The following is a 17,880-nucleotide window of genomic DNA, read 5'->3' as shown; positions in this document are numbered from 1 at the left end:
AGAAAGGTGGAAGTGGTAAGACACAAAGAGATCCAATCAAGTTAACATTTAGATCTGATTTTCAGGAGGATTTTTTGACATCCCTCCGCCCCCTCCTCCCCGCCATGGCATGGGATGAGAAAACAGAAACAGAAGGCTCCAAATTAAAAGGTGTTGGTGAAGAAACACTGAAAATACTGTAGCCATTCGTTTTTGGTGGCTTGCTAGCTACTTGAAAACTAACGTTTTAAAACCTTACACTCCCGTCCAGTCTAGCAGCAGGACATCTACACTGTTTACATTGCCACATTTATTGTTAGTAAAAGATATTTGGCTCACAAGTGAGAGAGAATGTGCTCGCAACACTCATTCCTTCAGTGAGGTATGTTAACAGGCTGCTGAAAGAGAGAAAAATAAAATCTAACTATCTCTTGGATAAGTGCTTCTCTCTTTTCAGGAGCAGCACTGACAGGGTCCAGTGCTCCAAAGGAAGACGCGGCACTCTCTCCTGCTGCCCTGCTAATTCAGCACTTGCTCTCTCTAGCATGCACAAAAGGCTGCTTCTCCCTTTATCTGAGGGGAGGAATTCCTGGGGCCTTGCCTGCAGGAGCAGCTGGTCTCCTCCATATATGCAAGAAGCTCAGCATGGAGTCACTTTTAACTACAAAACTGGATGTTGGTTCAGTAGTTTCTCCCGACTCCACTCCTCTCAGGACTTTCTCAGCAGTTCATCTTTTTGTGTTTGATATGACAGAAATTCAAGTTACAATTAGAGGGGCACTTTGCACAGTTACAGTTGGGTTGGTACTAATTGAATTAGAAATCTCAAACATCTAAAGGATTTATAAAGTATTCAGCTGTGATAGCTCACTGTAGACACCAACTCAGAATACAGGTCGATAATAATGAAGACTTCCATTAAAAAAAAAAACCTATTAATTTTGAATAGTGTTAAATGATGAACTCTAACTTTTTGGAGTGAAGATTGTTCTGCTTTAAGAAGTTAGTTTTGGGCATGACATATCTCTTGATTTACTGAAGCTCAAATGAACAACGAAGCTCCAAAAATATGGGACAAAAAATTATTCATGCAAGAAAACTAAAATTATGTTGGCTTCATTCCTTTAGTCCAAGTTACTTTCTAGAACTTTAGTTGTGATTATTTTTGATGTAAAATAATTTTGAACTCTAAGAGAGGAGAGATCATATTTATATGATGTGTAGGTGATGTAAGAGGCACAAGAGTGATTGTGCAATGTCAGGACACTGTCCTGCCAGATGCTATACATCCTCCTCCTGATGTCACTGGGAGTTGGGTTAGTGTGCGGGTGCTGGCCTGTGATATATAGGAAGGTGGACTAGATGATCTGGTGGTTTTATCCTTAATCTCTGACTTTGACTATGACTTTGCAGGATTAGCCCCTTAATGCTTTTAGAATATTGGAAAAAAAAAAAAAGTTAAAAACTGAGGAAAAACTTGAAAGTGTAAAAGATGTATTGTGTACCCGTCATGTACGCTTTTCTAGACAAATCACTACACCACCATTGTTAGTTCAGGCCTTTGACAACAAAATATCTATAAAATATTATTTACCAAAAAGACATGAGATAAAATACATTATTTCCTAATTTTTAGCCTATTTAAAGATTCATCTGAAAGGCTAGAACATTCTGCGAAAGAAGGGCAGAGTGGGTATTTTTTAAAATCAATATGCAAAGCTGCAGTTAATGTTCTGGCTGTGACAATCTAACAAGAGAAAGGAAGTTCTAAGTGGAGACTGATGCCAGCTTTAGTTTTATTCTCTCAAATTGAGAGTCAAGGGCCAAATCCTGGATCCCAGTTACACAGAAGGAAAGGACACATTAGTCCCTTCCCTCCTCTACACTGTGCCAAATTATCCTGAATCCAGTCAGCCCAGCAGAGAGGGGAGGGGAAGATTCTGCAGAAGTTGAGTGCGCATATGAAAGGACTCCGCGTCCTCCGGAGCAGCCCTCTCTCCTCTGAGTTGAGCTGATGAAGGGTGGGTAGGGAGGCCAGGATCAGTGTCCTCAGATAGGTGTGCTCTTGAAATAGGCTCTTATTTGTTGCCTTTTCTACAGCACCCCGCTACCCCTCCTCCCCCCGATCGCTATAGTACCAGAGCGCTTTCCTAACTCAAAAGGATGTCATGAGGATAAATTCATTAATACTAGGGAGGTACTTTCCCCATTTTACTGATGGGGAAATAGGGCACACAAATTAAGTAACTTGGCCACATCTTGCAGGAAACCCAGAGCCAAGATGGTAATACAATGCAGAGTCCCTATGCAGCATCAAGACTATCCTTCCTCTCTGACAGCAGCTTCTCTCCAGTCCCCAGTGGACAATCTCAGAATGAGATCATCAGCCGGGAGTGGTATATGAGTCCATTAAGGATTCCCTGCTGCTCTGAGCCAGAATGAACATGCCCCTCCCCCACTTGCAGGGACCTTGTGGAGGAACCATGAATACAAACTGTCTCCCTAATATTGACAAGAGGCCTGCTGGGATGGAATCACTGACTTTGTTGGGCAGCAGCAGGAACAAGCTGGTTTTCTCCCTGCCCCCCACTTTATCTCCACTCACTCTCAGGAGATGCATACAGCCTCCATGGTACACAGCCAGGTTGGCTGCTCAGCTCCAGCCAAGTTACACATGGCAAATGCATCAGGGACCAGATTTATCCAAAGGGAGTCTCAGTTACTGGATTGTAAGAGCCCCATAGTTTTGTGCAGAAATTGTTTTATTTAATAATTAATGCTGTTTCTAAAGGGTGAATTATGCTTCCAAATAGCTAAGTAGGGCAAATCTATTAATAAAACATGCAATGACTGGATGCAAATATACACAGTGAAACTAGAAGAGAAATTTGTTGAAAGCTACATTTGATATCAAAGGAAAAAATGAATTATTCTTGTTTTAGACAAATTTGCTATTTTGGAATATTTGCAGAGTCATGGAAAAATATGTCTCTCTTTTCTCCACGAATACAGCAAGCATTCTTGATAAGGGGTTCCAAGTTTTATAAACATCAGAAAGCCCTAGGGGTATTACTCTGTAAATTACCATAAAGCAAGCTACAGCATAAGGCTAACTTCACAGCAGTACCTCTGACTATGGGTATGGCTACACTTACGGTTTGCAGCGCTGGTAGTTTGCAGCGCTGGTCATCCAGCTGTGTAGGAGCAGCGCTGGTGTGTGGCCACACTCACAGCTACCAGCGCTGGTGTGTGGCCACATTTGCAGTATTAGCAGCGCTGTTGGGAGTGCTGCATTATGGGCAGCTATCCCAGCATTCAAGTGCAACAACGTGCTTTTCAAAAGAGGGGGGTGGAGGGTGGTGTACTGTGACAGGGAGCGGGGAAGATAGAGTGGATTTTTGGAGCCAACACTGTTGTGTGTTAGCTTCCTGACTTGGAAAAATCACAAAATGTTCATGAGCCCTTAGTCTTAACTCTTAATAGCATACAGCCTGCCTCCAACACGGACTCCCCCCCGCTGTTTCACTCACTCCCTGTGGTGTTTGCTGTGATCAGTGTTTGTTTTAGATTAGCAGTTCAACGGAGCTCCGATCGGTTCTGTTTCATTCACTCTCCCTGCCTCTCATTTGATTGTTTACAGCCAGGTACAGATGATCACAGCAAACAGGAGCTCTGTTCGGAGCTCCGATTGGAGCTCGTTCACAACAAAACAAAGAGAGGCTGCATAACAAAACAAAGAGAGTAATTTATAAAAGCATTCTGGGATACACCTTATACCCTGGAGGCCAATCACAGCGCTGGTGTGTGGCCACACTTGATGACCAGCGCTGCAGCACCAGCGCTGGAATCCTTATTCCCCATGCCGAGTGAGGTATACGGCCAGCGCTGCAGTCAGGGAGTTGCAGCGCTGGAAGTGCCCTGCAGGTGTGGCCACTTACTAATTGCAGCGCTGGTAGAGGCTTTCCAGCGCTGCAAATCGCCAGTGTAGCCATACCCTAAAGCAGGTTAGGACACCAAATTGAAAAAGTCACCTGCTCCTGAAAATTTGGTACCTATTACAGTTACACACGTCACCCAAAATTCCTATTAAAGTGAAGTCATATTTCTCTATTTCCTCCACCCCCCCCAGTTTATTCTGCATATTTGACCGTACGTGTATAGTCATTTTCACTTTTTCTCTGATTTCTCTCTTGCTGAAGAGTCCCTCAAACAGTCAGAGGAGCAGCAAAATCCTCATATATTTTTAAAAGGAATTTATACTATTTACTACATACTATTTAGAGGGTATCAGCAAGTGGAGTTATTTGAAACTGATGAATTTCAAACAAAAGAAGATTGATCATTTTCCTTTTAAGGATGCCTGTATTTTCTTTGAAAAGACCAGACAGCAACTATACTCATTGCTTTCCTCACGCTTGCAGCACAGCTGTTGTGTCAGCCTCCTGAAGTAATAGATACTTCTTGAAGTTAAAGGGACTGTCAGAAAATAATATATTCTGAGGGAGTACATTTTAGGGCTGTGCTTATCATGGACATTTCCTTAACATTAATGCAAAGGAATTAATAGAAATAGGTCTATAAAATTTAATTACTTTTTTTTTTCCTTAGGAACAGATGAGTAGTCTTACGCTCTAAGATTATGGGTTCTATTCTTGGCTCTGCTACACAGTCTTCCTTTGTGACCTTGGACAAATCACTCGCCTAGAAACTGATTTTCAGAGATACTGAGCACCACAATTCCAATTTAAGTCAACGGCAGTTGTGGGAGCTCTGCACCTCTGAAAATTGGGTCCTTAAATTCTGTACTTTCATATCCTCATCTTTAAACGATGAGGAGACCTCATAGCTTGCAATAGGCTTTAAAGTTCTTGCAGTGTGTATTTCCCCCCAACTTAATGCCAGATTTTTCATGTCCCTGATCCCTGAAGTGCCCACCCCCCCCAGCCATTTTTGCATATCCATCCTAGAAGCAACATGGCTTGGCCACAACTGCTGAAGCTCAACCTAAAACTAAACTTACAGGCTTTGATTAGGTTAGCACAATTGGACAAAAGTTCTCAGCAGGTGCATGGATGTTGTACTCTATTCTTGTGCTTATAAAATGTGCAGATGACACTAAGCTGGGAGGGGTTGTAAGCACTTACAAGTACAGGACTCGAAGTCAAAATGACCGTGACAAATTGCAGAATTGGTTTGAAATCCACAGGATAAAATTTAATAAAGATGAGTGCAAAGCACTAGACTTAAGAAGGAAAAATTAAAAACAACCACAAAATGAGGAATACACTGCTTCAGCAGTAGTAGAGTGTACTACTGCTGAAAAGGATATGGGGGTTATTGTGGATCACAGATTGAATATGAGTCAATGTGATGCAGTTGGAAAAAAGGCTAATATTCTGGAGAGTATTAATAGGAGTAATATTCGTAAGACACAGGAGAGAACTGTCCCACTCTACTCTGTGCTGGTGAAGCCTCAGCTGGAGTAGTGTGTCCAACTCTGGGTGCCACACTTTAGGAAAGATGTGGACAAATTGGTGAGAGTTCAGAGAATAAACCGATAAAAAGTTTAGAAAACCTGACATGTGAGAAAAAACTGGACATGTTTAATTTTGAGAAAAAGACTCAGGCGGGACCTGATAACAGTCCTCAAATATGTTGAGGACTGTTCTAAAGAGGACTGTGGTCAGTTGTTCTCCATGTCCCCTGAAGGTAGGACAAGAAGTAATGGACTTAATCTGAAGCAAGAGAGAATTAGAAAAAAAAAATTCCAAATATCTAACCTAATCTAATCTATTATATGGGTAGTTAAGCTTTGGAATAGGCTTCCAAGGGAGGTAGTGGAATCCCCATCATTGGAGGTTTTTAAGAACTGGTTAGAGGAACACCTATCAGAGATGGTCCAGATTTACTTGGTCCTGCCTCAGCATACAGGCTGTACTTGATTTCTTGAAATCTCTTCCAGTGCTACATTTCTAAGGCCTGGTCTACACACGGGGGGGGGGGGGGGGCGGCGGTGTCGATCTAAGATACGCAACTTCAGCTACAAGAATAGCGTAGCTGAAGTCAACGTATCTTAGATCAAATTAAAATTACTTACTTTGTGTCCTCGCAGCATGCTGCGGCTCCCCCGTTCACGTTGCTTCCGCCTCTTGCCGAGCTGGAGTTCAGCAGTCGACGGGAGAGCGATCAGGGATCGATTTATTATGTCTACACTACATACAATAAATCGATCTCCGATATATCGATCACTACCCGCCGATTTGGCGGGTAGTGTAAACGTACCCCAAGAAGGGTAATGGAGTTAATAGAAATACATCCAAATATCCAACTATATTCTATAATGTAGTTCTTAATATAAAATTGCTTTGCAACATGTAATAGTTTAAAACAATAAGAAATGTGAACTGCAATACAAAAAACAAGTACTAGAACTGATTAAAACTGACTGAGCAATTGTTTTTATATATGCACGAATTGTTTATTGCAGTTTCCATGTGGGAGTTACATTTTCACAACTTCAATCAACTGCTATAAAAATTAAAAATAGAAAAATTAATTTAAGCTAAACGAAAGAACTTACCAGCGTTCTATATGAAGAGCTGAGAAAGTCCGTGAGGCCGCTTCTCTGGTTAACAGTTTAAACCCACATTGTGTGTCCCTGATTTCCTTGACACAGAGGAACCATACTAGGAAGTGGAACCCATACATGAGAAGAGTTCGGAAGTAAGAGCGCTGTGAACAAAAGCCAAGAAATTAGATGTTTTCATTTATATGACAAAAGGAACATCTGAATTGATCTGAATAGAGGATGAGAATTCCACTTCATGACAATGTTGAGGTTAGAAACGTGTGTTTGTTCCGCACTGGAACAAAAGGAGAATTGTGGTGGGGGAGAGGTGTGTCAGACAGTCACACACAGATCTCCCCGGGATGTGGCAGACCCAGCTCTAAGTCCATGCTTTGCCTGATTCAGAACAGTTTTTCATCCCAGATCGTGCCAAATCAGGCAGAGCATGGACTTGAATCTGGGTGTCCCAAATCCCAGGCCAATACCCTAAACACCCATCTGTAGGGTCTCCCTCCTCCGCCACCCCAAAACAAAAAAGTTTTGTGGAAACTGATGGTTCATAAAAGCTAAAACATTTTGTAGAGACATCATATTTTGCTGAAATTTTATTTAGGCAAAAATATTTCAGCTAGCTCTAAATTTGAATCGTTTTAGGCTACACATGTAACTTTACAATAATGGTGTATGTTACAGTACAGAAGGGGATCCTTATTGCAACTATCAGAGGGGTAGTCGTGTGAGTCTGGATCTGTATAAGCAGCAAAGAGTCCTGTGGCACCTTATAGACTAACAGACGTGCAACATACATTGCAACTATGTATTTTAAAGTTTTGTTTCCATGACTCAAATTTAAACAAACACACATACAGAACTTGGTATAGATCACTGAAGTAGAATTACATAGACATACTAGGACATAATCATCACAGTATGATTTTTGTTTTGAACATACAATCACTTTTAAAATTGGTTTTTGGAAGCGAAGATTTAAAAAATTTTAAACAAGTTTACCTAAGGTGTAAAAAGATTTTAATATGTAAATTAAAGGTAGCTTTATGTCAGGCCTGAAAAGAACAACTCCCCACCCCACCATCACCAAAACAGTATCCTTTTATTTGCTCATTGCTAGATTTCTTTTATTCAAGCTCAGTTCTTCTCCCCTATCTCCCACCAGAAACCTGGTGAGGGAAAGAGGGAGCTGGATGCACTTGAAGGGAGTTCATTTGTATATGATCCCTCACCTCAGCAGGTAATCACATGACCACAGAATCAGAGAGCCCCTCCACCCTCTATGTCAGCGGTCCCCAAATGTTTCACATCACCCCCCCTACCCTGTCTGTGCCCCCAACCCCCCCGAGAGCCGGGGCTGAGAGCAGGGCCGTGGCTCCCGGGGGTGGGGTGCAGATAGGGGTAAGGGGGTCGATGCTGGGGCCACAGCTGCGGCCAGGGGCTGATGCTGGGGGGCTGGGGCCAGGCTGGGAGTGGAGCTGCGGCAGAAGCCAGCAGTTGGGGCCACAGCCGGGTGCGGCTGGGGGCAGAGTGGGTCTGGGTGGCATTCTATCCCTGCCCCCGGTGGTGGCTGGCCCAAGCCCCACTGTGCCCTTCCTCGTGAACATTCTTCCACACCCCCTATGGGGGGGTTCACCCCAGTTTGGCGACCACTGTTCTATAGTCATCAGGCCCAACCATCCCCAGGATTAGTTGGTCTGGTGCAAAGACAGCATATGTAGACGGTAATGGTTTTCTGTAGCCATTCATGTTGTCAACACAGGATCCAGGATTTAGTCCCATTACTGAGAGCTTCAGGGTTTCTTGTCAACTATGATGCAAACTATGCCCACGCGTTGATAGGAGACTAGATCCCTAACACTATTAGATAATCCAGAGGGAAAAGCAGTGCTTAATTTGTGCCAGGGCAGAGACCCGGTACCTCTAGGCTTAGCAGTTCATAGCCCTGGCACCTTTGGGCTTGCTGCACGAGTTATGAATGTAAAAAAATAGCTTGAGCCCCGGCACCTAATTGCTTGAGCCCCAGCAGCTCTTTCATTACAAATTAAGCACTGGTGAAAAGTAGACGATATACCAGGATTTGAACTCCATTTTATCTCCTCTTGGACTTTTGCAGCTATTTCAGTATTTTGTATACATTTTAGAATGATTTTAAGTATCACGCGCTAGTGTAAACATAGCTTGTTCTAGAGAAAATCCAGCATTATGAGTTCATCTAACGATGTTAGAGAAATTAGTCCAGCAATGTGTTTGTTGCAATATAAGTGCAATGTCTGTGCTATGTCAACTACAGTCTGCCAAAACATCAGTAAAACTGATGTAAGACGAGATTGCGCGCTGATGCAAGTTTGTTGCATAACAGTCACATACTAAGTTCTTCTGTCTAGTGTGTATTCAATACTCTATTCTACTGCCGTTTTCCTGTTCATATTGAAATTCTGCTTTCATACAGGTTACCGATATTTCCACAAAACAAACCTTGTAGTCTTCTCTCAAGGATCTTTTCAGAGGCCTGGAACTCATTCAAGACTAAACACAATGCTCATTTCCCCTGTATGCATACTCCACCAGAAGAAGCAACATTCACTTCTTGTCATTTGTAGTAATTTTGGAAACGTGCAAGCATGAGACCCGTGAGGCAGTCTTGGCCTCTCCAATTTTAATCCGAGAGTCTTCCAGGGCATAGCTGTAGCAAGGGGCTTTAGGAAGGCACTTGCATTGCAAGTGATTCTCAATTAAAGGCAGGGAAAGAAATGCAAGTTTTCCAAATTAGCTAAGTTTGCTACAAGTTCTGAATTCCAAAAGTACATTTGCTGGGGCAAGTCTGGGTGGTGGGTGAGGTCTTCCCCTTCACTCATTAACATGAAATTAATTTTCATAATGTTGATTGCAAGAGAATTGTGATACCCTTTCGAACATTTTATTACTACTTACAACAAAACGTTTACCACTCACTCAGGTCTTAAGAGTTGAAGAGTAACAAATTGTTGGACTGAAAGGAAAGAAATTAAAGTCAAGCTGTCAGTTGCTTCTCCCTGTCATCCCAGTACTTGAAGACCCTGTGCATGTGTGTGAAGAGACTGTTCCAGCCCATGAGCTGCAGAGCAATTGTAGAACCACAGGGCTTCCAAAGCATCTGCTTGAATGTACTGTGCCTAAAGCTCTCCACTCAATGATTATAGTATATGCCCTTTTTGATTTCATGTTGGACAAATTTGTCCACACATGCTGTCGGTTGCGTTTGGGACCAAAAGTCCCATCCTCTGCTGGAGCAACTGATTTAAATCCCTGTTAGCTGAAATCTAGCTCACACTTCCTGCTGGTGGTGTTTGAACTCTGGGAACAGAGAGCTTTTAGTCATGTTGGACTATTGCTAGGCTCATGGCAACTGCCTTCCCAACTATCATTCATTGTGTGTGTCTTGATTTAATTTACAAACTGGAACGTTAATGAAAAACCAGCAGTTCTAGGAGTCTAGTTCAGACGAGGAAAGAGAAACTTACCTGTGCTATTGAGTCCTGTTCCAAATGGGCTCGAGAGCCACAGGCAATAGCCATCTGGTCCTGCAAAGGAACACACACATAAGAGAACTGGAAGCTAACTACACCACCACTAGTGTTTTCTGAATCACTGGCTTCTTCTATTCAGGTTTTTATGTGAAATCTTAAAGCATCATGATAGCTTAATCTTGTCCACTAAATTTGTCAAAGCAATAGAAATGTCTGCTTTTGGCACATTACACAAATCTTATTGTTTGAATGTGTAGATATAATGAAGCCTTTCTACATTTTATGGATTCTCTAAAGCTTATTACATTTTGTATATGAAAAGCTCAGATTCGGGTCTTGTTCAGGAATAAGAATGTCTCTGAGCTTTTCAGACAGAGAATTTATTTCACAGTGCAGACAAGAAAGTATCTAGTTACACTTAATGTGTATGGGTATGTTTGGCCTAAGATTTGCAATAGGGAACGGGTAACAGAACAGAAGACTTGATTTTGCTGTTATGGCAATATTTTATTTGTGTAGGAATGTCATATCTCTAAGCCCCAGTTAAACTGTAAGAGGCACTTCCAATGGCCTGTATTAAAATTACTCTCACATTACTACTTTTGAAATGATTCTTTTAATGTCTTTAGGAAAATTCTGAAGAACTAAGGCCTGCTGCCTTTTCAATAGCACACAAATTTAAAAGGTATGTTAATCAATTAGCGCCATCTAGTGGGGTAGGAACTTTATCTGTTTGACCAAATGGTTATTTTAAACCTAATTCAGTCACTGCTTTGTAACAACAAGGGGGTACAAATGGGGGAGGAAAAAAAGCTAAGTATAGAAGTTACATACTGCTCCCTCCATTTTGGGGCTAGTTACAGGTTCCACATCAACTTGTCTTTAAGCACCATGGTAACTGAAAATGAGTTTCTTCAAGTCAAGCAACTCCAAGTGCCACTGTTACCCTATTCAGGAATACACTGTGATCCGACATGACTTATTTGGTCTTCAGAGAGGACACAATCTGAATGAACTGACATCTGCAAATTAAAAGTTAGCCATCTGCTAACAGGAAATAGACCAATTAGAATAAAATAAAGAGTCATTCTCAAAATAATGAGAGGGGAAATTAGGTTAAGCAACATATCAAATTAATAAGGGTAGAGAAAGCAAATTTTTAAATAAGTAGGCAGCACAGTGAGCTGTTATACTGGAAAGAAAAAAGGGCTCACAACATAAAACACATGGATCCCACAAAAGTTTAAAGACTCGATGAAAGAGATAGCACAAGTGTCAAAATGTGCAAATTAAGGCTCCTGATCCTGAAAAGAAAAAAAAAAAGCACATGCTTAACTTGATGCACTATAAGTAGTTCCACTGATGTCAAGTTAAAGTTAAGCATTTCTTAAAGATTCTCAGTATGTATGCAAGAAACTTGTTAATAAAGAGAAATGCAACTATGAGTCAACATACAAACTGCTTCAGCTAAAGTGACAGACGCTTATACTTACTGGCCATGGCTGGAGATTTCTAAGACCCTCTTCTACTTTTTCAATATCTGCAAACTTTGTGGCTCCATCTGCATCAGCCATAAGGATTTTCCCCCCTCGACAGCTGAAGACACCCTGCAGATGAAACAGCAAGTTAAAACCTGCACTAATACAAATAAATTTTCATCATGATAAACTAGCTTCAAGGCCCCAGGAGTCTAAATTAAGAAAGCAAATCCCTAAAACGTTAACCTGAATAGAAATCTAGAAAGGAATTAAACTAAACAAACAGGTGAGCCTGCAATTTCCTATGTTGACATTTTGTTGATAAAAAAACAAGTGTTCAAGGTTATTAATTTGTAATACAGCTGTGCCCAGGTGCCTGAATCACTGATCAGGGACCCATTGTGTTAGACACTGTACAAATAACAAAATGACGGTCCCTGACTCACAGAGCTTACAATCTAAGTATGTAAGACAAGAGACAAGTGGATACAATAAACAGATGGGGGGAGCAGAAGGAAACAATGAGGCAGTACTGGTCAGCATGATAAACAGCTGTCAAAGCACACCAGCTGCCTAATCACTGTACAGTTTTTCCTCGTCACTTGATTCATGTTCCTTGGACAAAGCATGCAGCATTGGCATAGGATGTGGGATGCTACCTCCTAATACATCTTCAAGAGCCAAATCTCTAATATGTATCTGAGAAAGATAAAGTACAACATAACGGCAGTTAGCTTGGGGGCAACAACTGCAGCAGACCTGGAGCTTGGCTCCATCATATTCTAGGTGCTATATGACATGTGCAGATGCACAAGGGCATTTGTGCTTGTTGCCACCATACATACTTAACTCTGTACAAAGTGTGTTGCAAGCTCTTGACGATACATCCAGAATATACCCTCACTGTCCTACCCAAGATGATGTATGCTCTAACTCAGAAAGAAACATGGAATCTTCCATTTCAAGTAAAATTAAACAGAGGGTCTAAATGTTTTTTTAAAAATATAAAAGCAGAGATTTCCTGGATTTACTGACCTTCTAATTAATTTCTAAGACTCTCAAACCAACAGCTATGTACTAAAGCCAATTAAAAGCACTGCCGCAGTTCTATCATCTATGCAAAGTGTAAACTATAATCATCTTTTTTCCGCAATGCTGATGGAAAGAATAAAGCTGATGGAGGTATATTCTCTGGTGGTCATGCACCGTTCACACTCTTCCTGCCTGCTACATACAGCAGTACAAACACACCTCACATATGCACTACACAAAGAATAAACTCTCTCTTTCTCTCAAGCAAGTGGGCGGAGGCACTAGTGAATGAGAACATTCCCTGCACTTCAATATTAAAATATCCCACACAAAGTCATGCTCCTTCACCTGGAAGAACTGAGAAAACAAAACAAAACCAAAGAACTTCTGTGCTTTTTCGTTCCATGTACTACCTAAATACTATAATCATAGGCACCATGCATTATATATCAATGCCTTTATATAAATCCATGGTATGCCCACATCTTGAATATTGCATGCAGATCTGGTCACTCCTCCTTAATGATTAGGGGTATTCCGTATGAGGAGACACGAAAAAGACTAGGACTTTTCAGCTTGGAAAACAGATGAGTAAGAGGGGATATGACAGAGGTCTATAAAATCTTGACTGGTGTGGAGCAATGGTTCTCAACCTTTCCAGACTACCGTAACCCTTTCAGGAGCCCTGCCCACCACTTACCCAGGGCTGAAGCATGTAACTTAGCTTTGTGGGGCCCCCTGTGGCATGGGACCCTGGGCAATTGCCCTGCTTGCCACTCCATAATGGCTGCCCTCTACTTGTGACCCCCCCCTTTTACCCCTCCCAGTTGAGAAACAGATCTAGATAAGCTGACATATATCCGGAAGACTTCTGCATACCCCTGGTTGAAAACCACTGGTGTGGAGAAAGTGAATAGGGAAATGTTATTTACTCCTTCACATAACACAAGAACTAGGGGTTACCCAATGAAATTAATAGGCATCAGGTATAAAACAAACAAAAGGAAGTACTTCTGCACACAACACACAGTCAACCTGTGGAACTCATTCCCAGAGGACGTTGTGAAGGCTAAAACTATAACAGGGTTAAAATAATAATAATAATAAAAACCCAACTAGATAAGTCCATGGAGGATAAGTCCATCAATGGCTATTAGCCAGGATGGTCAGGGATGCAACCCCATGCTCTAAGTGTCCCTAGCCTCTAACTGCCAGAAGCTGGGAGCAGATGACAGGAGATGGATCTCTTGATGATTGCCTGTTCTGTTCATTCCCTCTGAAGCACCTGGCATTGGCTACTGTTGGAAGACAGGATACTGGGCTAGATGGACCACTGGTCTGACCCAGTATGGCCATTCTTACGTTCACCATATAAAAACCTTAGGTTAGACAGACAAGTTATAGATGTAGCTTTAGTATGATGATCTTTGAAAAAAAATAAATGCATGAAGAAAGATTCTAGAAATAATAAATGAAGTGTATTGACAACATGAGAGAAAAGTTTTATTTTTACTCTTTATAGTCACCTGTTATCCGAATTCATGGCTCACAACCCAAGACTGATGCAGTCCTTTTAAGTCAAAACAATACAGTGCAATGAAGTATCATTCACTCACTCTGAACAATTACATAATTACACACACTAATATATTTTCTCTTGTGAAGAGAAATATCTATTTGTAAGTTAATATATGAAATACACACATTGTGCCCCATCAAAATCAAGCCCAGCTGACTTCAGAGGGACTACACACATTTAAGCAAAACTTTGCTGGACCTTGGCCTTAATTCCTTATTCAATTTCTAAATATCAAAACTATAATCTGGAGAGGAATATCTATATTTACTTATCTTATTGCTGGAGCTTGATTTTCATCTTAAGGGGTTTTTTGTGTTTGTTTTTTTGCACTGAAGAGCTAGTTCTAAATTAACTAATCAATGTAGTTTGGCTTTAATTTAAATTCTCATCTGAAAAAAAATCTTCAGTGTTATTACTCAATGTGTTATCAAATCCTTGCAATGAGTTTATATTTTGTACATTTTTGCACTGAAGATTTATGGAAGTATACCTCTACCTCGATATAACGCAACCCGATATAACACGAATACGGATATAACGTGGTAAAGCAGTGATCCGGGGAGGGCGGGGCTGCACACTCCGGTGGATCAAAGCAAGTTCGATATAACGCGGTTTCACCCATAACGTGGTAAGATTTTTTTGGCTCCCGAGGACAGCGTTATATCGAGGTAGAGATGTATTTAATATTTTTCAAAATGGTTTTATTAATCTAAAATCTTTAAATTAAATTAAATCCACACGAGATCTGCTTATTTTGGCAAGACTAGAATTAGTTCAAAACAGAGAAGAATTGAAAGTATTCATTACCATTCTGACAGCTCCACCTTTTCCCCGATTTTTTACCAATGTTAGGACTCGTACTTTGTCACTTCCATATTTCTTGCAGTACTTCATTGCAACCTGTAAGATATATGAAAGTCAAAATAAAACAAAACTGGAACCTCAAGTGGAAGATAGAGATTTATTCTTCCATTCCTTTTTCTTCAATAGCATTGTTACCACTTCAATCTGCATAAAATGGAAATATATTGTCCAGTGCAGAGTTGAAGTCTGTTTAGGAAACTAAAAAGAGTAAGAAGGTTAACAGCCAGAAAACTGAAGAAACAAGAAGAATAAAATCAGGTAGTGGTCAGAGAGGATAGCTATGGCTGTCCTAAGCCCCCTTCACCCCACCTGCCAAAGATAAAGCTAGAAAACCATACAACACGTATTTATACCAGTGCACAAAGCTAGTCTATGAAAAACATGCTTTCACTACTGTTACCTGTCTCCCATTTGTTTCATTGCTATGTCTGCTTTTAAAATTAAAACTGTAAGTGCTTTGAGACATGAATTGCTTTTACATAGTGCTTGTCATCATATTTTTCTTCTGGCATAATGGGGCCCTAAGAGACTACAGTGTCATAAATATTTAATAAAGTTGAGCATCAGCATAAAGCAATTTCAGTGTTTGAGTAGTCCGGCATGAAAGTGCAGATCACCTATGTCTTAGAAGGCTAGACATGTTCATCACTGTACAAGACAGACAATGGCTACTACTTTGAGGGCTTTTCAATCTTTATACACTACTACATAAGAGATAATATGATTCATCCATCATTGACACTGGCGGTAGTAAACAGGTAGTAGCTTTAGTAAGCTACTGAACACATATGCATAAAAGGACACATAACCTTATCAGGAAAGCTTGAAAGGAAAAACTGAAACAGAAGTAGGCATGCTAGTGGCTAACCTAGACATAAATCTAGAGTGGTATTTTCAGAAGCTGCTCAGAGCTGGACTGACTCTCCTCCCACTGAAGTCAACGGTAAGATTCCCATTAACTTCAACAGAAGCAGAGGAAAGCAGAATATTGTTGAAAATCTTATCCTTAATACTTCAGTATTAATGTTTCTAAACGAATACAAAACTTTATGCTGTATAACAAATTCTACACAAACTGTGCCAAAATACTTTACAGAATAATAAAATGACATTTAGAATTGGGGGAGATTAAGAGGCTTAGATGGGAAAGAATTATGGTCTCAGATAAGATCTGGAAAGAGAAGGGGAGATTTGAAGAAGCAGACACAGTGATGCTGTTTCAGATCACAGAAATCACACAGGACAATGCTCTTGAGGTGAGACTGTGGAAAGGAGACACACTGGATGAACAGAGGGAATTGTGGAGGGAAATTGAACAAGTTACTATATCTCTTAAAAAGATAACTGTGCTATAGGAATGTCATCCTATGAATGGCATGGACAACAATGGCAGAAGGAATCTGAGAAATAAATAATTAAAAAACAATGAGCAGCAGATGTGTAGAACAAAAGGTAAAGGTTTGATACATTTTAGAAAAGCTAAAGCAGTGTGATACACATCTGCTCCCTTAGACTGCCAGGTGAGAAACTTTAATATTCTCTTCTTACCTTTGCGGTCTGATCTTTACTGCCATCATCAACAACTATTACTTCATAAGTGAACGCAGGATCTCGTTTCTTAAAAATAAAAACGGAAATTGTGCATTTGGTCCAATCTCTGTCTTTCACACATACACACCTCCCTTCACGCCCTCATTCAAATGGGCAAAATTTCAGCCACCAGAATGTTTTTTTGCCCCTGGAGCCTTCTTCCTCATTCATGTCATAATATACATTTGAACAGATGCACCAATATCATTTTGTAAATTTGCTATGATGATAAACATCCTTAAAGCAATAACAGTCTGTTACCAATATGCTATTCTAATGCTGCCAGATTACATGCTAACTGCTCTATCATGGATAGTCTTATTTATTTTTAAACTACTATAAAATGTTGAAAATCAATATTGCTATGAAGTGAACTTGGAGGCTCTGAGTAGCCTTTACGTTAAAGATCAGAAAGAGTTCAAACTATGCCATATTTTCTGAAACTTGCTGCCTCATAAGCAGGTGACCAACTATAACAGTGTTAGAAAAGCAGGATTTTAAAAACCTTGTGGGAATAGATAGTCTAAATAATATCGTCAGCTAACTTTTACTCCCCTATATGTTTATCCCGGATAGGTATCATGTGGGTACAAGTCTCTTCCAGATGTAACAGTTAATTTTTATATTTCAGTAAAAATTGCCTTCCATCACACAGTCTGAAAAGAACTCATGAAGAGATGTTGCCAGGATAGAGTGCTTATCTTTTATTTGGATAATTCTATAATGCTTCTAGGCAGATCACAGAAATCCAAACAGGCAGTTTGTTTTCATATGCTTACAAGGATACTATATTTTCAATGAGAAAATGAAAGTTTCACACCTGTCTTTTTTCAAGATAGTCTAAAGCTTCATCCATCATAAGAGGCACTGGAAGGAAAAAAATACCACAAAAGCTGGTTTAAGCAAAGCATCAGTAAAAGCATATTTAAAATATTTTCACATCCCAAAGAAGTCAGGTCTTAAGATCAATGATATTTTTTTTTACTTGAAAATATGGAAACAAAAAAACAAAATTACAGTTATAAATTTAATCCCATCTGGACTAAAAGTTAGGTTATCTGTATTTTACTCCCAAGCTCTGCCACCAAAATCATTATGCAGTCTCTAGCACTATGTAATTCTGTATACCCGTTTTCCTCTTCCCAGATAGTAAATTATTTTTACAGGCTCTGATGCTGCAAAGACTTGTGCACTTTGGAGCTACTCACAGTGTGTAATGTTAAACTCATGTTAAGTCTTCAAAGAAATGGAGCCTTGTATTGTAAAGTCTTT

The 17,880-nt window shown here is 40.3% G+C and overlaps 1 protein-coding gene across 3 annotated transcripts in view; it reads right to left on the bottom strand.

The window, feature by feature from the left end:
• Window positions 1-17,880, bottom strand: part of ALG5 (ALG5 dolichyl-phosphate beta-glucosyltransferase) — a 51,965-nt gene that overhangs the window by 11,824 nt on the left and 22,261 nt on the right. For all 3 annotated transcript variants that reach the window (XM_045015537.1, XM_045015546.1, XM_045015556.1), the window contains 6 exons: window positions 17,429-17,475; window positions 16,567-16,635; window positions 14,962-15,054; window positions 11,559-11,672; window positions 10,060-10,119; window positions 6,560-6,711 (listed from right to left, as the gene is read on the bottom strand). In XM_045015537.1, coding sequence (XP_044871472.1) covers window positions 6,560-6,711; window positions 10,060-10,119; window positions 11,559-11,672; window positions 14,962-15,054; window positions 16,567-16,635; window positions 17,429-17,475 — 535 coding nt within the window. The remainder of the gene's footprint in view (window positions 1-6,559; window positions 6,712-10,059; window positions 10,120-11,558; window positions 11,673-14,961; window positions 15,055-16,566; window positions 16,636-17,428; window positions 17,476-17,880) is intronic.

The sequence above is a fragment of the Mauremys mutica genome, chromosome 1 (genome assembly GCF_020497125.1).
Source record: "Mauremys mutica isolate MM-2020 ecotype Southern chromosome 1, ASM2049712v1, whole genome shotgun sequence".
NCBI classification, from domain to species: Eukaryota; Metazoa; Chordata; order Testudines; family Geoemydidae; genus Mauremys; species Mauremys mutica.
The sequence above is the reverse complement of the archived record's forward strand: the minus strand, read 5'-3'. Positions and strand labels throughout refer to the sequence as shown.